This window comes from Chaetodon trifascialis, chromosome 9, assembly GCF_039877785.1.
Source record: "Chaetodon trifascialis isolate fChaTrf1 chromosome 9, fChaTrf1.hap1, whole genome shotgun sequence".
Taxonomy (NCBI): domain Eukaryota; kingdom Metazoa; phylum Chordata; class Actinopteri; order Chaetodontiformes; family Chaetodontidae; genus Chaetodon; species Chaetodon trifascialis.
The window spans coordinates 18,931,086-18,955,288 of NC_092064.1; the positions used below are offsets into that span (position 1 = coordinate 18,931,086).

The window sequence follows — 24,203 nt, forward strand, 5'->3', positions numbered from 1 at the left end:
TTAGCTAACAAGCTAGCATTAGCTAAAACAACTTTGTGACAACATATAACAGTTTGCATATTCATCAGTTTATGTTGGAGCTCTTCTGCCCCCAGCTGACCAAGAATTATGTTAATGCAGCTTTGTTGTTAGTTTTCACTGCTTTGACTGTTAACTGTAAGCTAAATATGTATTTATTTATTAAATATGCATATCAGAATCAGAATCAGAATCAGAAAAAGCTTTATTGCCAAGTACGATTTTACACATACGAGGAATTTGTTTTGGTGAAGTTGGTGCATGACACATCCATCATATGTAAATGCATGTAGCCTAATGTCTTACAATGTGCTTGCAGCATCTTTTCCCTGTACAAATGACAGTCTTGTTGAGACACTTTAAAAAGCACTCTGTATTTGGTAGTTGTTTGATTTAATTTAGTGTCTGTTGCCTTCTGCTATGAAATCATATCTTGAAGAGCGTCTGAATGATCATCCTCCTCGTACAGTTGAACTCAAAACATTTGCAGTAAATCAACTCCACTCTGTTCTCCAATATGTTATTTCAATCTGACCTTGAATCTAACGAAATCCCACAGATCTGGAACATGCTATCCTACTTACATACTGGCCCGTGAGCAGCCCAAAGCATTCTTGGGCTTGACGGTCTATATCTCTTTTTATCAGTTTACCAATCAGATTCCAGGAAACAAAAGCACAGTCAGGGAAGCGATGAAAGTCTTAGAAATACTAATCCAGCAGCGAAGGATGGGACGCATTGTGCTTACTGTTCATAGATCTCTCCAAAGCCTTGTGATACTGTGGTTCATATTATACTGAAGCAAGCACTGATTAGCAGAAGACCAAACCACAGCAGCGTGTTTTATGAACTTCTATAAGACTGTCTAGAATCAGGCGCTCTTGACTTTAATCATTGACTCTGCAATGCAAAGCTTTGCAAGCTCTAATTACCGCTTACAGTCTGAGTCATAAGGGCAAATTTAGCTAAATCTGTTGGCAGGTATTGCAGCTACATACAAGTACTATCTGCGTTTCAGTTCTTCACAATACTCAACAGTCCTTTGTGGGTATCTTTAAACATGAATGTTCTCCACATAGCAGTTCTTTAACCTTAAAAAATAAGCCTTGACATCTATTCACAAGGCACAATTCATGTAATTTTAATCAGAAAAACAAGTCTTTAACACCAATATGTGATTATTATGTCTAATACACCTCCTGCTAAGTGTCTGTGTCCTGCACAATATGTCACAAAGCACAAGTTTATTAATAACCATACAGATGGTCACTCCTCTTCACTGCACTCCCGAGGTTGACTTGCGTAATTAAAGACTAATTTGGCGCTTTGATTTCTTTCACAATCACACAAGAGCTTTTGGTGTACTTTCCTTCAAAGGGAGACGAGGAAATGACTGAAATGGAAAGAGTCTGCCAGCTTTGGTAAGCTGATAACTCTTGTGACACACTTTTTAAGGGGGCACTTAATGTTTATTTTAGCCATATGTTATATCCTTGTTTTATTCACTGTACGCCCTGCAATGAACTCTGCTTTGATCCCTCATGTAGTGTTTGACTGAGATTGTGTTAAATTCGGAAAATGTGCCTGCTGCTGCTCTCCCGGTTTCATCTTCCTGGCAGAGGAAAACTGGGATTCAGCGACGATTTTGCTTCCCAGTAAAGCAATTACAAATTCCTTGTGTACAAAAACAGACAGGTTTTAATTAAATAAGGCAAACAATTTCCATTTGTTCTCATTGTTTTAGTTTCTATTGCATTTGAATGACCATATTATCCACAGCATAAAGGCATTAATCTACATTTCATTTATATTTTATCAATCATTCACACATGGCGTTTCAAACAATAAAGTGCTTTTTAAAACAACCTCCTCTTTAACCAGTCGAAAACACAGAGACAATACCTGCGACCCTCTTTGAGTCAGTGTCACATACATGTGCAAGCGCTCATCTACACACAAACACTCAGTCCCACACGAGCAGACAGCAGTTTGACCCTGCAGTTCACATATGGTGTATGCTTAACTCTGTGCTTTATACCGGTCTTAAGTGTACAGGTGTGTGTTTGTTTGGGCTGGAGGTTTGTCTAACAGTGTCCTCACTGGTGATCCATCTTGTTAAGAACAGGTAAGAGAGGTTATTGAGCATACACACACAAACACACACACACACACACACACGCCAACACAGAAAACACACAGTTTCATCAAACCCTGTTTTGACCCCCGTCACTGCACAGCTTGCCTCTTGTCTCAAGTGTGAGCTGTGTATTTCAGTCACATATGTAGAAAAGCTTTGTGTACTCTGGGTGCACTCTTAAAAATCTGTTTCAAAACTACCAAAAAAGAAAAAAAAAAGGAAAGAGAAAAATCCGTGCTGGATTATTCAGTGATTCTGTCGCAACATTTTGAGGCTGTTGCAAAGTTTTTATTAATATTAGCCAGATATTGTAATAAAGTCCTGGGATACTTCCTGAACTCTCCTTAGTGTGCTGTATAGAGTTAACAGTGTGGAGTTGTCCTCATGCAAGTTTTCAGAACGTCCCTGTGATGTTCAGGTTTCATGCTTGAGCCAGGACTGACTGAATGAGCGCCACAGGGCAACTTTCGCTGCATCGCGGCAGACAACCACTTGATGCCTTGTCAGGGGCTATTTCATTTCTGTGCCTGTCTTTTACACTGACCACACATACACACTCACCCACACCATGAGACAAGGAGGCCACATCAGCAGAACGGGGGAAATCAGGAATTTCATCCAAGATTTCTACTCCTTGCGCCCTTTTTTTCCCCCCACTGTCTGTTCACTGATTCATCATTATTCTCCTTGCGTTTCGATTGAAAATGACACCAGAGCAGAGTGAAACAATGATTTCTCAATACATCACAACATCACCGATAAGTGAACAAGCAAAAACTGCAACAAAATCAAATGAAGGAGTCTGTGTTTTCAGTTTGTAGTCTTCATACATGATTCAGTGAGAGGTCAAAGTCATTCTCTTCTTCTTTTGCCACGATGCGCAATTCTGATCCGGCCTTTGCCAAACAATCCAGTCCATTGTGCTCTATATCTGCCATGTCTTTGATCAGCAGCCCAATCACATGGCAGGAAAACATTAGATCACAGCCAGTGACGTGAATCTGACAGCTGACACTGTAAAAGTAGCACGGAGCTACAGAGATGACTGACACTTTAAGCATGTCTCCCTTTAGGATCACGACGTCCATTAACAGTTCAGGAAGGCACATTATACTTTCAGAGTGCTCTTGGGTGATTACATGAGATTTATGTCCTGCTGTTTTGAGTGACAGGCACTTGAACACCTTTCTGTCCCGTTGCTATGGACACAAGCGATGGAGAAAGAGCATGTTAGTCAGGTACAATATTAAGTTGCGCCAAATATAACCAGACGTGAGACATCAACAAGCGAGGAAAATAAGCGAAATGGACACTGAAATGTAAAGAAGCTTACCCAATTTGTACTTTTCTTTAGCTTCAGCTCTCTCTTTGGCATCAAAGTACCAGACTGTGATGGCATAGCTTTAAGACACAAGAAGGACACAGAGATGTTAATGACACTACGACAACAGCTACTATCTTTAGTCATTTCAATACATAAAAATGAGCTGTTTTCTGGTGAAAGTTCAGGAGAAAATGGAGGTGAAAAGTCCAGGAAATGGCTGTGACATTAAGAAATAAAGTCCCTAAAATGAGAAGTAAAAATACAGCTTCATTCCAGTTTATTCTGTCCAAATGTTTCTGCTTAAGGGTCATATATTCACACATAAATTCAGCTTGGCAACAATAAAAGAAAAAGAAAGATATATTTTTGACCGAGCTAGAGATGACAGATAAAAAACAGTTTTAAAATCTTTTAGAAAACTGTCTTAATTAGTGAAGAGCCCGGCGACTGTCCTGGGTCGCAGATGTTCAGGACAGCAGAGGGTTAATTTCTACAGTTTCAAGTCTCTCCTGTGGGGCTGTCTTGTTTATTCCTGTCTCTCATGTCTGTGCCTCTCCAGCACGAGTCCTGCAATCGAACCTTCCTCCCCTCTCCCTCACAACGACCTCCCCAGGAAACACATACTTCCTGCCTCCGGCTCCACCTCGCCCCCCAGCAGTCAGATGGAGAGGAGAGGAGGGGAAGAAGCGCAGGAGCGAAAAGGTACGCGTCCTGTGCCTTCAATGGACGCAACTGTGTGATTTAAACAACAGCTCATGAGCAAGCGCTTACATCGAGGCTGTTTATGTGTGCAAAGTGGGTTTATCTCATATGAGCATCGAGAAAGCTTTAGCAGAGGCGGCTCCTGGTTTCTTTCTGATCAATTCAACTGATTTAAATTCATTAGGAAACAAGCATACCTGACTAAGTTCTAACCCAAGGAGAGCAGGAAGGAGGAAATGAAAGAGGCAGCACTCCATCCTGAAACACAGACATCTTTCTGTGTGTGTGTGTGTGTGTGTGTACATGTGCCATTTAACCTGCTGGGTTCGTCTATTAAAAATGTATAAGAAATCTTTTTATGTTTTTGGTGCAATCTGTGTTAAATAATTAATTACCTCATTTGAAGTTTATTGTCGTCATATTCAAGTGTTAATTATATCATATGTGTATTTACATTAGAGAATTACAAAAATAAACTTGATATACACTGCTGCCAATATTGGCATTGTGCCCTGCATCTTTCCATAAAATGTTAAATTATGGCATAACTTTATATGAGTTTGCATGTGTGTGTCTGCGCGTGCTTCCAAGTAGACCCCAGCCTGCTTGAAGAGTTACTAACCGAGTGGCGTAGGCTGGCTTGACTTCGTGTGGGTTCCTGCGGTCAGACCAGAAGATGAGCAGCCGGTCAAACAGAGGTTCGATGCTGGCTACCACATTTTTGCCTTCAGGGTAGATCTGCAGCATCCCTCCTTGTTCCTACAAACACGCATACACACAAAGCACACAGCACAGTCACACAAGTTACTCGATGGGAAATAAATTAAAAAAAAAAAAGAACAAATGGCCTTTAAAAAGTCACTGAAAGGCCAAAGAGTTCAAGTGTTATAACACCAGATGCACATTTTAGCTTCCCATCTGCATGAGTGGGTTTATTTTTGTGATGATCCTCATTTACTCTAAGCTAAAAAACTAATATTGATCTCACAAACGTACCTTGACATCCCAGTTCTTGTTGAGATAATAGATACATGTGATGCAGCGTCCGTCGCCGTTAGGGTTGTCAACATGGCGGACGTACCCTGCCCCGTTACCTGGATAACAGGCAACCATGCCCTAAAAAGAGAAGGAATGGGATCGTTGTTTTGCATAAAAACAAAGGGAAAAAAAAGCACTTGATGCAGCATCATAACAAAAAATATTGTATTTTTGACAACACATGCTGGTGGAGATGGCTGTAGTTTACGGTATTTATTCTCTTTATCAGATAAACTAGCTGGCCTTTAAAAGCAGGGGTTATTTGACGGTGTGAGTCCACTGCTCCTGAATGGCAACAGTTTGAGGAACTACAGGTGACCTATCAGCTGTTAGACATGGCAGCCATCCGTCAGCTGTCTGGTGGAATGTCTGCACGGCTAATATCTGAAATTGATGTGATGATGTAATGTCTCATGAGGGGGAGAAAGAGCAGAGAAATGTGTCAAAGTTCAGCTGCTGTTCCTTGCTACAAAACGATATGCAGATATAGTGTCCGCATTCAAACAATGGTCTCGCGCTGGTATTTCCCCTGCTTGACGTCTATGTGTTGGAGGCTGTGAAGCAGGAGAACGCCGCTTCCCCTGGGGAGTCCGAGAGGAGCCGAGACCTGCGTAAGAGCCCTTCAGTCAATGCGCATTCCAGACCACCACAGGACCACGTGACCGCGAATGCACTGCACCAGGGTGAAAGCGAGCCGAGCCTGTGTCACTGTGACATTATCAGCCTGAACCACAGAAACATGCTCGTGTTTCAGAACGGGGGTGTGTAGATATTTTCCACACTGGCTGTGACAAGCGTTCAGTCTTTACAGCCCATTCACATGCCGACTGATATCAGCCTATGTCGGCACAGGGAGATTCCGGATGATGATAGCTGGCAGCGTGAAGAGAAATGACTTCTCCATTTCCTCTCCAGGGTGACTTACAAAGGTAGATACAGTCAGCGTCTTGACTTATATTGTTCTGCATGGGAAGAGCATCGGAGTCACTGCATCACTTCAGCTCAGTTCTGAGACACTATCATTCATGACTAACAGGTTCTGCACTGCTGCACCATCGACTCAGCTTGCCTGACGCTATCATTTAAGCTCTGTGTGACCCCGAGGAAATCAGACAGCGCTCACATAGATTTCTGAGACAAACGCACCTTTTCTTGTGTTGTTTGTGAAGCTGAAACAAATGTGACGGTACGCTTGCCGGTACACTTCGGTCAGAGAGCGATTGCTGCCCTCCTCTGTGTGGTGTTTCCCCTCCTCATTCACAGCCAAGCCAGTGCGCTTGGGTTGTGTGTGACTCTGCTCAGTCGCCTTTGTCAGCTCTCATTACTGACCAACGCTCGCTGTCAGAGCTCATTAACCTCTGGACCTTTGGCTCCGGGCTCCAGCTGACGACCTGACCCGCTGTGTCCAAATGACCGCATCAAATGTACACAAAGGAAAATATGTGTATGCGCACTACGATCGTTAGAAAGATTAACGTAATCCGAACGTGATTTCGAGTAATTAAATCTTGTCGCAGGAGATCAGCTGATCATGTTGTGAGTGATTTGTTTTGTCAACGACGGTGAGTCATTTGTGTGTGCGTGTGTTTCTCATACTAAATAATACAATTACATTTTTAAGGTTTGCGTTGGAGTTTGTGTTATTCTAAAATTTGACACTAAGATTTTCATTTGTACTGCAGGTTAGATCGGTTCCAAATATCCGTTGTTGGTCTCATTGATAACTAACAATCTGTATCAGTCCTGAAAAATAAAACCTGCTGGCCGACCCTTAGCACCATGTGGAGTTTTTGACCATTAGTAGTGCTATGGGACAATAGGAACACACATGCACGAGTGCACGCAGGCAACATGACAGACAGTCCTATTGTTTCACATTATCCCACTGATCAATAGTTAAGCAACATGCCTACAAAGACAAAAAAGAAAAACAGTGCTGGCACGCAAACGTGAATGTAAATCTAGGTTTCAAGTTCTTCTGAAAAATGCTTTAAGATGAGGGAAATGCACTCAACATTCTGCTTTCTTTAGCAAAACAACTCTGCAGGCTACCTTTAGGCTAATTTCAGATTCAGTGATTTTTTTTTTTTTAAAGTTCCAACTGATCAGCTGACCTGAATTTCCAATGACAGAAAACACAAATGTGAAATATCCCGCAGCATCCCTGCTTGCTAACAGGAAGAGGTCCTGCAGAGGGTACTCACTGCTGTCAGTGTCAAGTTCACATGTGACCTGCAGTTGTGGATCTTGTACCGAGCTGATAACACCTGATACCGGAGGGAAACATGCCCTTTTGTGCAGACACGAACTTGTTTGCACAAATTCTGTTCTTTTTTTTTTAATAAATATGTATGTGGACATTAACGTTCAATATTTAAGAATCACATTAAAATGCTGTTTTCATAATGCTGCCATGAAAATAAAAGTTCCTTAAAAAAGTTCCTGCCACAATGCAAAATATCAATACTCAGGGTTTGAGGGTTTTATTCTCATGACAGCAATGGTGGCGTCACAGTGAATACTCTGGTGGACAGTTCGTTATCTTGAATACTGAAGATGAACAATTACATAAATCTTGAATTAAATTTAATACATATATATTGTGTTCAAGGATGGATTTTCTCTACACACATAGAAGGACGAGAGTGAGTATTTTGGGTGTGCATGTGCTTTCCCAGCTTTTTTTTTTTCTTCAAACTGGTAACAGTCTTAACCACTGTAATTAACCACAATTAACATGTAATATGCCACACCAGACAGCTCAGCCCTCGCCTGCAGCATAAACACGCACACACTCACACACACAAACACGCACACATAAACATGCACAATGTCTATATCAAAGCTTACATGAGACAGACAAGAGGGGAGGGCTGTATTACCCCAGGCATTAAAACAAACAGGCGTGAATTCACCACACTAATATTCAAACCAGTCTCGGATACATCCAGATGGTTTCAGTCCGTCAGAAGCTTGCACACATGAAAGCACACACACACACACACACACACACACACACACACACACACACACACACACACACACACACACACACACACACACACAAAATGTACAGTCACACAGCATGACACGGCACGTCTCGATCCTATCTGTCATCTCTGCCCTCCTCGCTCCTTCATCTCTGCCGAGATCTGTAGCCACAGTTAAGTCTAATTGGCACCAACCACCTGTCTGCCAGGCACCAGCATTAATGGCCTAATGGCATAACCGGGTAGCTACCCGGGCAGTGGAGGTGATGGCCGGGCAGGCAGAACAGGCTGTTCTGGACAAGAACCAAAATAAACTCCAATGTTGCATGCATATTCTGATAAGGGGAATGATGGTGGAGAGAGGGGTGAGGAGGGGAGAGGAGCTAGATAAGCTTGAACAAATATCTCCACTGCTGCATGTCAGGGAGAAAGAGGGAGGAACATACAGTACTGTAAGTATGTTTGTGAGGTGGTAGCAGGGGTTAACACTGGAGAGAAATTTAGAAACAGTACCGAGCAGCCAGAAGTGGATATTGCAGTTGATTAACAGTGTCTCTTATTTGAATCTTTACATCATACAAAACTACTGTGATAGAGATGTCAAGGCGGCTGTAAGCTGTTTAAAATACTAAATGGATGCTACATTGAAAAGTCCCTGATATAAACAAAGGCAGTGCAGACGGCGCTCATCTTAAAAAGAACCTACACAAGGTAAAATAATCCAGATGCACTCCAAAGTGAGCTGAAGTGGCTGTAATTTTGCAGATGGGTCATTAGATCAAGGATCAGACAATCTAAAAACAAAAGATACTTAGAATTACTGAACCAATAAAACTTTCCAGTACCTATATTCAGCACATCTGTCTTATTCTGTCTCCAATCTGATGCCAAAGTCATTTTTCCTCACATTAAAAATCTCTACACCACACTGTGTTGAGCCCAAGGATACATGAAGGTAGGGATTGCTGCGGTGCTAGAAAATGAGTCGGCAGCCCGCCATGACTTAATTAATGTAAATGAAGGCAGAAACAATCAGTTTTGTAATGAGAATGACAAAGAAACTGTATTTAATGTGGATCACGTGTGCTACTTGTACGGTGTGGTACACTTGCATGAGCGTCAAGTCGAGAGGGGAATCATCTGAATGTATGAAATGCAAATACAGCATGAAATAAGAGGGGTGGAGGACTTGATTATGCACAGATCAGACCATGGGTGCAGGGTCAGCTACAGACCAGCAGCTCTGGAGCTGGTAGATATTCACGGTCCAGTCCCAGTGTTCACCTTCAGCACTGAACAGACAGACTTTAATTAAAATGTGTGAGAGTACAGAGGGGTGCGAATCAACACGACCATGCCCTCACAGAAAAAAGATCTAAACAAAAACAAAATTTCTTCAAGCAAACTCTGCGGCATTGCAAACCTATTAAAATGTGTCTTTACAGGCTCCAAAAACCTGAGAGAGAGTTCCAAAATGGGAAAGCCCTGAGCCTTTGCTGGTTTCAAAAACTTGCATCAAAGTCTGCGAGTCACTGAGGGCGAAAGCTGGGAGCGGGCCAGGGTTTTGTTCAAGGACGCTACAGCACGGGACATGACTGCCACCACCGCGAGTTGAAACCGTCTGAGTCACTAACCGTCAAGCAGCAGTGCCATCTTGCTTAATTTCCACAGCTGATTCCTCACAAGCAGCCTGGGTGACATTGGGTAAGATATAAACCAGGATCAGCTGTTATTAACGGGTCCTACAACACAGCATTTGAGAAAAGTGAAGGAGATACAAGTCTGGGTGAATTTAACATCCAGCTTATGCCTGTGCTGTCCTTCCTGGCTCATATCAGCTCGATTCACAGCATGAAAGTCAGAGGTCAGACTATGAATCTGTTGTTTCTGAGAACATAATAACTAATCCTTTGATCCAGGCTCGTGAAAGATTTATGGATTTACTGCAACATAAACAACAATGATGCACTGGTTTAAACTTACAGAGAAAACTGATCTGTGTGTGAGTGTGTGTGTGTGTGTGTGTGCGCGCGCGCGCGAGTGGGTGGATGTGTATTACTCACATTGTGGGGACATCAGTGTGTTTATGCAGTCACACTGTGGGGACTTGTTTTTCTTACAAGCACAAAACGCAAGTCCCCATAATGTGAATCATTAAATTTTATGTTGGAACACTTATGTTAAGGTTAAGGTTAAGGTTAAGGTTAAGGTTAAGGTTAGGTCAGTAGTGGTTATGTTTTGGCTTGAGTAAGTCTGCAGGAAACGAATGTCAGTCTGTGTGTGTGTGTGTGCGTGTGTGTGTGTGTGTGTTTTGAACGTAGGTGTACTTCCTACTACAAAAGGGTTTCGTCGCTAAGGTTACAAAGCATCAGCCTCCAGTTGATGCTGAGTCACATCAACACATCACCAACTAGAATGATGCTGGCTTGTGTGCGTGTGTTAGTGTAATGTCCATAGGTTGGTAGTACACAACTGGGGTGGACACATAAGACACCCTTTGCTGTTTTTGGACGGGGCCAGATTTGGAGAAGGCCCTGCTATTTGTGCCTTTGACAAGGATAAATGATTTAGAAACTGAAATGATTTGAAAACATGATCAAATTTTCAAGCACCATCTAGTATTTATACTACAGCGGTTATATTTTATGTCAAAAAATACCACTTTTATGTAGTGGTAAAGCGTGCTCAGCCCTTATGAGTCAGTACCGCTGTGGCAAAAATGGCACTCATTATGCATGAGTCATCGCCGATCGTTAGGATGGAGAAATGCAGTGTGTGTGTGTGTGTGTGTGTGTGTGTGTGTGTGTGTGTGTGTGTGTGTGTGTGTGTGTGTGTGTGTGTGTTTCTGTGGGCGTGAGTGTGTGCATGTGTGTGTATACTTCATGCTTAATCAATAATGCTTTATATGATGCACATACTGTCAATGTGCTCTGACATATGCCAGCAACAAAGCACAGTGGAGAGAAATATGACAACAACGGCAACATGAGGTAACAAGGACCAAACCTTTTTGCTAACTCTAACCATGTCTGAGAACGAAATGCATTTCAGAGAGCATCAAATCCTGACGCTGGCAGAGAAGGTTTAGCCTTTTAGCTTGAACACAATCCATCCAGCATCAAAACAGTTGATACGTTTTCTGCCGATCGACAAATTGATAAATGGACACCAACTGGACAGCTCAATCCATTCAGTGTTTGGATACTGATGTCCCACAATGCCGTGCACATGAAAGCTGAGTTGTCACTTGCAGCTTATTAAGACGCTCAAAACATCACAAGGTGGTGTGTTGCTACACTGAGTTACATCTAGAGGGAACAGGTCTGTACAGCACCAAAAGAATATCACAACTAACAAATGTCATTTTGGAAGCACATATGAGCTGGTTATGCTTATTTGACAGCCTTATTATGTCTGAGACTGAATTAACACCAAAATGCCAAATGTACGTCTGGCATCCACCATCCATTGAGACAAGCTAGCTGGGATGTCTGCCGCTGCATTGTGCGTGCCAGTGTTTGACTCCTAGCTGCTGCCTGCGTGGTGCCACTGCTGTGCTCGAGGAGGAGCATCTGAGGACACACTGCTGCAGCAGCAGCAGACATTCTCATTATGCCGGAGCTTCTGCTGCATCGGCCCTTCTCACTCGTTCGCGCAACGCCGTCCTCCCACTCCTTACGCTCTCACTTCCAGTCTATCCCCTCCCCCTTCATGTGTCTCCTTCCCTGCTCTGAGTTGTTTCTCTCTTGCTCATAATAAAACCCACCTTCACCTTCCACTGTATTAACCGCATTACGTGTTAGCACTATAATCCTTCCCACTGATGGCCTAACAGGCAGCAGAAACTGGCCCATGCTGACTAACGGCAGTCAGGGTACACAGTTATAACACCGCTGCCAGTGAGGCATTATTTTGGGCACTGCCAGCCCCTCTCCTTCTCTCTCCATCTCTTTCATACACAATGCAGACTTCGACTCTGTATGGGCCTGTTACCAAGGTAACGGCTGGGAAATATTTTGTCCAAGTAGCGAAGGGGTTTGATAAGAAGAAGGAGAAAGGGGGTTGAAGCAAAGGACAGAGGAAGGAAAAGGAGGTCAGAATAAAGGAGAAGACAGGAAAATGAAGGAACAGGTAGGAACAAAGGGAGGATTTTTTCAGGAAGAATTATCACTTGATAGGAGGAGGACAGAAAAGACGCAGTGACCTTCTATCTGGATGCACTCCTCCCTGATCCTCCTTTCTTTTCCTATCACTTCCTCTCTCTCTCTCTCTCTCTCTCTCTCTCTCTCTCTCTCTCTCTCTCTCTCTCTCTCTCTCTCTCTCTCTCTCTCTCTCTCTCTCTCTCTCTCTCTCTCTCTCTCTCTCTCTCATGCACACTCCATCATTTTATCTATCACTACTCTGCCTCCTGCAATCCTCTACAGGAGCACCCAGCCAGCACATTTCGTACTGCGCAACACTGAACTTTTTTTAAATGTACCAAGGGCAAGTAGAGAGATTTGTCCAGAGAGCAGCTGGCATTTGGTAATCTAACATTTTCACCAGGGGATCACTCATGTAGTCATCATCATGCCGAATAATAGAAAGTGAATAAGTACGCGATGCATTAGCCTCTGGAAGGTATAGATAGACTTATAAACACTGAAAACAGTGCAGTCTAACAAAGCTGGTATCCACCAATACACATGGGACATCCCCAGAATAAACCCCTAAAATCACATTTCTGTCGTGCTATATTCACTTCATTAAGGCATGCAGTGATGAAGAGCGTAACCGCAATAAAAAGTTACACTGCTGATTTCACTGATGAAATCCCCTTCAGTCATAAAAGGAAGCTGCAGTTCAAAGCACCAGGAGATAAAGAGGGTTTCAATATCTTTCCCTAAGAGTGACAGTGTTTGTGCACAGCAGAATGCAACTGGGAAGTAGGCACAAGTTTGCCATATGTTGCACTCGAAAGTGCAGATCTGTGGAGTAACTAAAATCCTGTATATAAAATCTTGAAAAATTAGACATGCTAGCTCACATGTTCCACTCTTGTCACTTCGCCGTCCTGGTGTGCTGTCGTTTTGTAACAGACCAGGCATGACTTTGACTTGAGAGACCTCAGTCAGCCCATATTTAAAAGAGCGAAAGCTGCTGATGTGAGGTACAATGTGCTGAAACAGTCGCTGTTCAAACACAACCTTGAGCTTACGTCAGTGACTAGATGTGCACAGAGGGCAGGGTACGCGATGTGAACAAGGCTGTGGGGCGTATACACTGGGAAAATCCTGAAGATAATCATATCAAACATGACACACATGACTGCTGATATGACAAATTCTCACATCTAAGGCCACGTTGCTACCTTGGTACTCATCTCATTTATAGCTCCATTGATTAAGCAAAGATTGCAGGGTAAACAAGGTGTTGCCATCATGCAGGTAAAAGCTTTCACCTAATTTCCCCATGAGGAACCTTCATGTTGTATCTACCTTTCAGGATCAGACCGGACGTGGTTTTCATCAAGAGATCCAAACTGACCTCTTCTACAAGTAAAGCATTACAAAATCAATAATCTGGTTGAAAATCTTGACTGAACAACATAGACTGGAATGTAATGGTTAACTCACAGCTGATTTTGGAAAAACACAGTCATAGTTAAAGAATACACAGAGACAGACAGACAGAGAGGTGGAAAAACTGACAATCAAGGTACTTAATCTAAATGTTTTTCACTCTACTGCACCCAGTCTCTGTCCTGCACACAGCCACGGACAGTGTGTGCAGACGGAGAAAAAACCTGCCCACCGGGCCAACTGTGGCCTGCGACATAGAGGAATTAAAGAAGTTATCAAATCAATTAGAGAGGAGAATCTGAGGCATGCGGTGTGTCATGGTAAAATAAAGAGACACAGTGTGGCTCATGTGGCATGAGAAAGAAACAACAGCAACAAAAAACACTCTCCCACCACACCAGCGCCATGTTTGTATGGGTGAAAGTGCTGATAGAAAAAGTTGTCTTCAAAGGCAAAGATGCCAGAGGAGATACAGCCCCAATGAGTTTTTCTTTTTCTTCTGGGTACCAGTGGTATGAAGGCAGGGAGAGGGGCGAGCTAAGATAGGCCTACACCCAGGCACAGGGCCAGTCTAGGAGGACGGCTCAGCCCGCAGCCCCCCTTATCAAGCTCACATGTGCCGGAAACACTGCAGGGCTCATCCGTACCATCCCACCTGACGCTCAGCTCGCTCTTTCACTGTGGTGTGTGTGTGTGTGTGTGTGTGTGTGTCTGCCTGCATGTCAGCGTTAGAGAAGCGAAGACAGAGCAGGGCAGACATGACACAACCAGCCACTTTGCTCAAAACTTAATGATGTCATCAGGCTGACACTCCTACGTCTGACTTTTTTTTGTAGCCTCTGTTTTCTCCAGTGGAAAACATGCCCCCACCCGACCCTGCCTGTCCCCACCCCGTTCCCCCTCTCACCTTAGTGCGTCCATTGATGACGCAGTCCCCCAGCTGTCCATTGGCAGCGCTGTACATGACGGCCTCATCAATGTGAGCCATCAGCGCCCCGATGCTCTCACACCCGGGCTCTCGTCCCTCCACCCAGGCGATCTGGTCGCCCCGGATGTTCCGGGAGGGAATGCTCTTCTGGCTCACCAGCTGCCCACCCCGAAATTTCCCGCTCCGGTTTAGGACCTCCACCTCCTCCAGGACCTTGTCGCCCAGCTGAGGGCCCAGGAAGTTGTCCTTCACACAGATGCCATAGTATTTCATGCAGGGGACGATGTACTGCTGGGCTATGCGCTCTGCTGACCAGCCAGCCCCTACAGGGGGAGGTGGGGTCGGGATACCGTCAGCCTCGACCGGGGAGGTCCGGCTGGGGGTCGCTGGCGGGCCTGAGAGGGCCACCTTAAGTCCATTGCGCTGGTTAGTATGAAGGGCAGGAGGGGTGAAGGGAGACTGGGGAGTGACACAGTGCACATGACTGATAGCCATTGGGTTGATATGGGAACTGTTGACTGTGGCCATGAGCGGGGCGACTGCTCGGGCCACCCTGGAGGCGTCTGGAGATTTGTGAGCAGCGCTTCCATCAACCAACCTTCTCCGCTTAGAATCCAAGTCTCCTGATGCAAAAGCCGGGTCCACAGAGCTCCCCAACCCCGGTGACCCTAACATGAGACCATTAAGACTTCCTGAGGCCATGTCCCGGTTCTCTCCACCTCTCCGCTTTTGTTGCTGCACCTGTCTGGCTTTCAGGTCACTGTTGATCCTCCTCATCACTAAAGGGCACTTCTCATGAGCTGTCCGCTCCCCGTTCTCCATCAGACAGGCTCTGCTGGTGATGGGGTACATGGGGCCGCCTGTTACTCCCACCACCCCCTTCATTTGTGCCGGGTAACCGTTTGGTGTGTGCGCCATAACGCCTGCGTGGCTCCCCTCCACGGTGGCAGACGGAGACACCACCCCGCCGTTGTAGAGTGGCACGCCGGTTTTGGACTGCTTCGTCGGCGTAGTGATCGCGGGGGAGTCGGTCTGAGAGGCCAGACCCGCGAGTAACTCCTCGGCCGTTGGACTCCCGACCGGCGCCGCGCAGAAACCGTTCAGCCCCATGTCCGCTCGGTGAATCTCTGCCGCTCCGCAGACGAGCTGCTGGCCGCTCGTCCCTCTCTCCTGCGACTGTGAAGCAACGACGGATCCGCGGGAAGAGCTTGGGTTTAAAAGGTCCGTGTGTCCCAAGCTCTCCATTTCATCTCGTCATCTGCTGGATGCGCACGTAGCTCACGTCCTCGCCTCATTTTCTAGCTGAGCCACTGCTTTCTCTGATGGAGAGGATCTCTGCCACAGCCACTGGAAGTTTCATGTCCAAGTCCTCTTCTACTTGCTTTTATCTCACCCTTTGCTCTCACTTAATGCTCCGCGTTTTTGCTTGTGTCCTTCTTTTAAACATTTTGACGCTGTGCAGGATGTCTGTGGAGAGTAAAATGATACACTTTAGGCCTATTAATAGCACAGTGCGGATTACTTGTCACGGTGAGCTAAAGTAAATAAAGCTACAATATATATGGTGCAACAAACGTGCAGACAGTATAGATTTTAAGTAGGGTAAGAAAACAGTGCCAACAGGGCAGTTCATTATAACAATTAGACCAAAATTAAGTGCACGTATTGCCTTGGCTGCATAATGTATTGCAGCTATATAGCAGAGATTTAATCTTTAAAAGAACGAGAAATGCTAAGGAATGAAAGACAACAACAAAAAACTCACTTTTACTTACACTAAAATTAGAGTTTATATACATTTCTAATGAAATGCAACATCTGCGCTGTAAATATATACTAATACAATTACAATTCGCATCCGACTGCTGTGAAACACCCATTTAAAGACTTCTATTTCGTCTCTATCAGCTATTGATTACCAACTTGAAGTCCTCCTTAAAAAATAACTACGCGCATAAATCGCATCAATTTATTCATTCAGTCAAATGCACATTTCGGAGCGCCATAAAATATGCGGCCACGTCGTAAAAAAAAAAACCCAAAAACAAATATAAGCGTCCCTCCAGGAGGGCACAGTCCACTGCTTACCTACTGCAGCCTACAGCAATGCAAATCCACACTGAGCGTACGTGACAGGCTGAGAGTACGCATGTTATTTCCGGGATTGTCTTGCCAGTGCGCGCGTCCATCCAATTTTCTTGCCGGTTATAAATAAAATCCGAGCGGCGGCGGCGACCAACGCCGGCGTGACGCGTTCAAATCACCGGAGGGACGGAGGGAGATGCTCGGAGACGCACAAGGTCCCTTCAATCACCAGTAAAAGTGTCCTCCGTTGTGTCGGCGAGTGCCCCCACTTTCTGTCTGTCTCCCCCAGCCCCCGCTCCTCCTCCTCCTCCTCTCACAGCCCTCTCTCTCCACTCCCTCCTGTCATTTACATGCACGCAGACCATGTGACCGCTCGCTACTACGGCCGACCTTCATCTGCTCTGACAGAAACCGCCCTCTATACGTAACATGTAGAAAATAATAAAGACAAAACCGCTGGCACATTACTCATATTTTCTTATTCATTCATGTACCTACTTACTTACTTACTTACAGCGGCCAATTGTAACTAAGTAAATGTACCCAAGTACATCTCTGACTTACTTCTCTTAAGTATTTATGTCCCTTTAAGTGTCCAGTCCATTACATTTTGTAAGCCAGTGATGTATTTTTTTCCTTTAGTACATTTACTTGAGTGACTAGTTACTTCCCAGGTTCAATATACAATAAATTATATTGATTATCATTTTGGATGAAGCTACCAGCCCCTTTATAAATCTGCCTATTGAAATGACCAGCTGGAAAATTAGTGATGCTGACACAAATGCATCACCAATTACAGCTCAGTGAAATAATATATATTTTAAAATGAGCCATTCTGCACGATGAGTACTACCTTTGGTTCTTTAAGTGTATTTTAGTGCTAATATTTATGTAGTTTTACTTCAGTAGTTTTGAATTCAGGACTTCCTCTTGTAGCAGAGTATTTTTACACTGTAGTATTGCTACGGTACTTCCAGTACCACTGCTGACTGACTTATAATTTTAATGTGAGTTAACTTACCGTAAGTAGCTAACAGAAAGGGCTCCCAAAGTATGTATTATTAGCAAAGCATACTTAAAGTTTCAAAAGTAAAAGTAATGCAGAAAATTGGACCATCTCAGTGTTATGATGTGATTGGTGTATTATATTTTGGATTTTATTGTTACAATGGGTTAAGGTGGAGCCAGTTTGAACTGTTTTATGTACTGGTGGGTGGTTTCATCTGTAATATGGATCATATTTTTAAACTAATCATATTTTGTACTGTATGTAAAATCTTACTCTTAAAATGTGAGATGAATGTAGTGAATTAAACAGTGCAGGTTTTAGAGTAGATGTATAAAACAGCATTTAACGGGTAACAGACTTTTTTTGGTGGTCTCCCATCTATTCGACTCTTTTCATGATCCTTGCAAGCTTGTTTTTTGTTTGTTAATGTCGAATGTCTTTACCAGACAGCAATATCAGGCTGACATACACTCTTGACTGACACTTTCAATTTCCTAATCAAGAACAGCCTTTGATTGGCTTTTTAAATCTAAATCGTCCATGAAACTCAAACTGCCATCCACGTGCATTCTTAGTACTTAAAACAGGTGACGAATTTAACAGATTGGTCCCAAAGTGATAGGTGTGGGCCTGCATGGTTTAAAAAAAGCTCCAGCATTGCTGGATTTACACCACTGCCCCACCTTGGAAACTGAGACAATGCATAACTTATTTAAAAATACAATGCACAAGAATTGGCCACCTGTCCATGGGCGCTCCAAATAATAGGGCAGCATATAGCATATATAAGAGAGCTTGTAAAATGCAGTCGCCTCTTGAGGTACAAAGTGGTATTACAACACAGGATGGACTGAGGCTATGTGGTTAGCATGCTAACTTCAGGAGACATCCACAGCCATCTTCAACATGTTACACTTCATCTTCACATTCTGTTTAGAATGTTAGTTTGTTTTTTGAACATTTCAAACTAAAATCTTTTTCATTGCCCCTATAAGTTGTTGCTTTTCTCCTTCCTGTGTGACAATTTGCATCTGTATTGTTCCCTGTTAAATGAAGAAAGAAAGAAATTGAATAAAAGATACAGACAGTAGAAGTCATTTTATTTTGAAATTTTTGCAACAGCAATATGAAGCAAAAATCTTGTGAATCTAATAGTTAGTCCTGCTCACTGATTTTCAGCACTGCACATAATGGCCTAAAACAGCAACATGGATATCAAAAGGACAACTACCTTGGTGGTTTAGCAAAACATCTAACAAGTAGAGGAATGTCTCATAATATATTGTCAAATTGCCCTATAGGGTGGATTCGTTAGAGGACAGGGACATTTGCTAGACCTCTGATGTCAGACCTCCTCTCAGCACTAAACCCCGTGCTTGCTTAACTGCTTAAATTTGACATTATTGTCGACCTATATCTTTGTGTCGCATGAGGAAGTGAGGTAATGTGCTGTTATAAAGCCGGGCCTGGGGTTAGGGTGCTGGATTAGCCCCTCACCCTGCAGGATTAGGGACAGTGTGTATTGACACAACACTGGCACGCAACATCCATCAGTTGCTTCCAGTGCAGGCTGCCTCAGATGAACCTGGAGAGCAGCCATGTGAAGTGCTGGGGGCCCACCACACATCGTCAGGTATGCATACAAGTCTATGAATGCACATACACATACATACATCTGCAAAATGCAGATTGGGAGGTGATCATTTTTGGCATAAGCAGTCACCCACAATGAGGCACAGAACAGACCATGAACATAGCATTCACAGGCATTTACAGGTGTGTAAGTAAAGTAATGCAACAAGTGCATATGCTGTATACTGTACACATTAAGATATGTACATGCACAAACTTCTGTATGTGAAAGCATAATGAGTTACTAGCAAATAAACTCAAACTTCTTGCTAAGACTCTCATGTCTGTGCTAAAGCCTTGTCATTAATGTGAGATTGACAACCTCTTTTTTGCACAAATTACTTATATGAGATAAAACTTGTTAATTAGTGAGATTTATAAGCACAATTAGTCACCTTTGAACAGAGCCAGAGAAGCGGTTTCCTCCTGTTTCCAGCCTTTGTGCTAAGCTAAGTTAATCAGCTGCTAGCTGTAGCTTCTCATCAAAATCCAGCAAGAAAACAAATAAGTGTGTTTCTGAAAATGCTGAATAATATAGAATAGCTGTGAAGCTGAAGAGAAGACGGGGTTAAGGTTTATAACGGACCCATCAGGCCTTGGATCGATTGTGTTTGACCACATGCTTGCCAAGTCATTGAACTCGACCAAGCAAAGGACATTTTGCAGCCAAGAGATCAAGTTGTCGAATAGATCGGGTCTGTGGGCACATGAGGAACAGATATTTTAACATGAATAACACATTTGTTTGGCTGAATAGAGAACTTGTTTGGGAAATGCTTCATCTGTGGTCAGTAGATCATGTTTCTGTTAATCATCTCAGCACATGTGTTGAATGGCTGCATTGTGTAACCTTAATGTAGGCTGCAGTCACAATACCAATCTACCGGTGTGTTGGTCAAGGGTGATTTTATTGCCATTTTATCGGTAATGGAGCTTATGTCAGGAATCTGCAGCATACACTGCATGTTTTATTGTTGCTGATATGGAGATGTAGCACAGTTTTATTGGTGTTTACCAGGAAAAAGGAGATGTGAGTGGGAAGATTAGTGTGACTCTGAGGCGGTTTTTCCACAACACAGCTGGCCAAAAGTTGACCTTCATCAAGGGTGAAGAAATAAAGAGAGGTAGTGTGCTTAAAGGGAGAAAGGAAATTCTTACCACCAGCGTTTGGCATAATAAGTTCATCATTCAAATAGCACACCATACTCAGTGAGTAAAGTTGACAGGAAATAACACAATGCCTCCAAGTTTGGCCACTGCCAAGCGACCAGAGCGGTCAGATGTTACTGAGAAAGTCATGAGTCATTGTTTGGCTTTGATTGGAGCGGAGAGTCTGTACCAAGTTCCTGCATTGCCCAAGGTGCCGTTTGAACCACAAAAAAATTAAACATCTGGCACAGAACTTAACACTGGCTTTGTCACAGCGGACATAGGTGTTGATTTAAAGTACAAGCGCATGTGTGCAAACCATTAGGCCGAGATGTGGGCTCCAACAATGTCATCGACAGAAGAGTTATGATCGGAGAAAACAAAGTCGCCTCAAAATAAATCAGGGCTCCCATGTGCCAGGAGATCAAAAGGAAAGCTGTATGATAATTAAAGGAAAAAACAAGCCTGGAAACACACACGTTCACACACCTGCGACATTAAATAACCCCGACAGCTTCCCATCCTGTATCCTGTAGTGTTGGTACATCTGGGTATTTTCCCTCAAAATAACTTACAATGCACAGTTTATGTAATGAAATATGACTTTATTATGTAATTTAGATAAAAATGGTATGCTATAAATAAATGGTGTACTGCTATACTAAAAATGGTACATACTTAAAATTTTAAATTAAATGACTGTGATACTGATATATTATATCATTCAATTACCTGGACTCATGCATTAATGGAAAAGTAGGATTTTACTGTTACAGCTGGATGAGTTGAACCTAATTTTTAAATTATTTTTGTATAAGACTACATACTAATGATTATTTTCACTATGGATCAATCTGCTGGACATTTTCTCCTTTAATTGATTGATTGTTAAGTTTGTAAAAACTCTAAAAAATTGTGAGAAATTAACCAGAGCAACGCAACACCTTCACAATGCCTATTTAAGGATAAATCTCAACATCATTAAAAGACAAAGCAAATCCTCACATGTGATAAAAGCTTCATCTTTGCTTAAAAAGTCTTAAATTATTATCAAAATAGTCGCCAGCTAATTTTTGACTCATTGATTAATCAACCAGTTGTTGCAGCTGCATCATATCAAAGCATCGGATTTTATTAGCACTTACTTTTTTGTGCAAAATCTTAATTTGGAAAGCAGCTAAAGCTGTCAAATAAATGAAGTGGAGCAAAAAGTGTAACGCTCCCCTGGTGGCAAGTGAAGTACAAGTACCTTAAATCTGTGCTTTGTTATGCACAAAGTAAATGCACTTAAGATAAATTCCACCACTGCTGTGTATTGATTTCTTGCTTCTTTTCAAATCTGTATCCTTGTCTTCAGGCACTTCACTGACTCATTAGCGTCTCTCCTTTACTTCATGTCAGTAAACCATTTGTCTGCTGACCAGTTGACACTTCTATCCAACACTTGTTTGTCCCAGGGACTGAAAAACAGTGTACTCTTTGCCAAGGTCAGTGCTCCCAACGCAGCTGGCTGGAATCCCCCAGACTGTGCAACACAGAGTAGTGCTGCTCTGCACGTATGCACATCTCCTCCTCCTCCTCCTCCTCCTCCTCCTCCTCCTCCTCCTCCTCCTCCTCCTCCTCTCTATCTGTCTCTCTTTCCTCTTTTCTGTTGACGCCACAGGAATCCAGCAGAGAGGATAACGACGAGTTAACAGACAGTTGAGGCCTGTAAGCAGACCTGCTTACTTTGTCTTTTACCGAGCGGTCTGGTTTTTTGAAAAAGGGAAATAGGTTTTAAAAACATTTGTTCATGAATATATTATTGTAAACAGTGGCTTTGATTTTTACTGTTTTATCGCAGGATCCTATGTGTGTGTGTGTGTGTGTGTGTGTGTGTGTGTGTGTGTGTGTGTGTGTGTGTGTGTGTGTGTGTGTGTCAAGCCTGCACATTCAGTTTATGTTCCATAAGTAAACCATGATGAATGTATGTCTGTACATTTAACATGTGCTGGCAAGACTGAGAATGAAATGCTGGCACTGCATGCATGACAACACCAATGTTGAATGTCATGCCAGTTAAACGCTTTAAAAATAGACAGCAGCACTTGGTATCAAGGACAGTTTTTTTTATTCATAAGAAGTGAGAGAGAGATTTGGTTAAAAGGAAGTTAGAAGACAGAGCCTGAAAAATGCAGAGACACCGTGATGAAGACAGCTGCAGCGTGTTGAAAGCAAAGAGAAAAGTGATGGGATGGCCTCAGAAATCGAGCTGATGTCAAAGAGACAGATTTGCAAAACACCAGCAGGTGAGATGGGAATTTGAATTATAAAAGCCCTGCAGGAGAGTTTCAGTCTAACCCAGAATTATATAACCATGCCCAAAATCAATAAAGGAAATAAAATCAGACAGGAAATACATAAAAAGCATCATGATGATAGATCCCAGTCTTCCAGACTTGCGCAATGCTCAACAGTAAGGAGAGAGAGCCAGGAGGAAGGGGGCTTGTTGAGGAAAACTGAGGAAATGAGAGCAAAGGGAAAAGAAAGTGAGTGACAGCAGTGAGGACAGTGTGATACGGGTTAGTGAAGTGGTAAGGCAGGGGAGTCTGAGGATGAACCGTGCCGCTGGGCCTCCTTAAAATAGCTCACAGAGATATACGGAGGATTTTTTACTTAACTGTAGCATGAAAAGTGACCCTGAGACACAGTTCGTCCATGAAAGAGAGGAAGAAGCCATCACAAGCATTAGCACTGATTTCTAAAGGAGTCCAACACAGACGAGAACGTGATGGTTTGAGTTTGTTTCTTTGTAGCGTGGGTCCAACATCTGTTTGTTTACTGTGCAATGTACCAACATCTGCATTACTCAGTAAAGTATTATAATGCACTATTATCACAGTAAGTGCATCGCTACAGTTTACAGTGTTTAGCCTTTTTGTGCAGACAATATGCATCTTTGATTTTGGTTAAAACATACTGGTGTCAACACAACTAGCTGCACTCTGTTCCTTTGATTACATTACATACATTACATTTTGCCCTATTAATTATGTTGTTTCATTACACTTAGTTGAACATAGTGTCTAAACACATGGAAAGGTGCCTCGCTTTGTTTTTATCTTTTGACGCTCGGAAATACGCTCCCATGGGTGCACGAGTGCGCAGAATAAGATGTGTGTGTTCAAGATACGCACACAGGTTGAATGGCTGCTGAGGACACAGGTCGAACCCACACTGCCACATGTTCACAGTTAGTGTCCTCATTCTGCACACGTGCACACACACACACACACACACACACACACACACACACACACACACACACACACACACACACACACACACACACACACACACACACACACACACACACACACACACACACACACACACACACACAGGTCTTTACTTTATCAGGAAATTGTCCTGGAGAGCATCCTGGGAAGCCTGGACCACACCCAGGGGCCGTGTATTCCTCACATTGTGGGGACCCAAATCTGTTTACAGAGCCACATTGTGGGACTCACCTTCCTTATGGGGACAAAATGCAGGTCCCCATAATGTAAATCATTAAATGTTAGGGTGAAGACTTTATTTAAGGTTAAGGTTAGGGTAAGGGTTAGATTTATGTAAGTCAATGTAATG

General features: G+C 43.2%; 1 protein-coding gene across 1 annotated transcript; it reads right to left on the bottom strand.

Annotated features, from left to right (window-relative positions):
• Positions 1–200: 200 nt before the first annotated feature.
• egln2 (egl-9 family hypoxia-inducible factor 2) lies at positions 201–17,098 on the bottom strand. Its single transcript, XM_070970411.1, has 6 exons — positions 16,787–17,098; positions 14,678–16,165; positions 5,178–5,297; positions 4,804–4,940; positions 3,489–3,556; positions 201–3,354 (listed from the first exon to the last, which is right to left on the bottom strand). Exons 2-6 carry the CDS (start codon positions 15,941–15,943, stop codon positions 3,302–3,304), a joined length of 1,644 nt encoding a protein of 547 aa, XP_070826512.1. The 5' UTR covers positions 15,944–16,165; positions 16,787–17,098; the 3' UTR covers positions 201–3,301.
• Positions 17,099–24,203: the final 7,105 nt, after the last annotated feature.

Coding starts and splice junctions, on each gene's coding strand:
- egln2 (XM_070970411.1), bottom strand. CDS start 15,943: ATGGAGAGCTTGGGACACACGGACCTTTTAAACCCAAGCTCTTCCCGC. Junction 3,557..4,803: donor AAGCCAGCCTACGCCACTCG/GTTAGTAACTCT, acceptor TGTGTCTTAAAG/CTATGCCATCACAGTCTGGT. Junction 3,355..3,488: donor TAAAGAAAAGTACAAATTGG/GTAAGCTTCTTT, acceptor TTGTGTCCATAG/CAACGGGACAGAAAGGTGTT.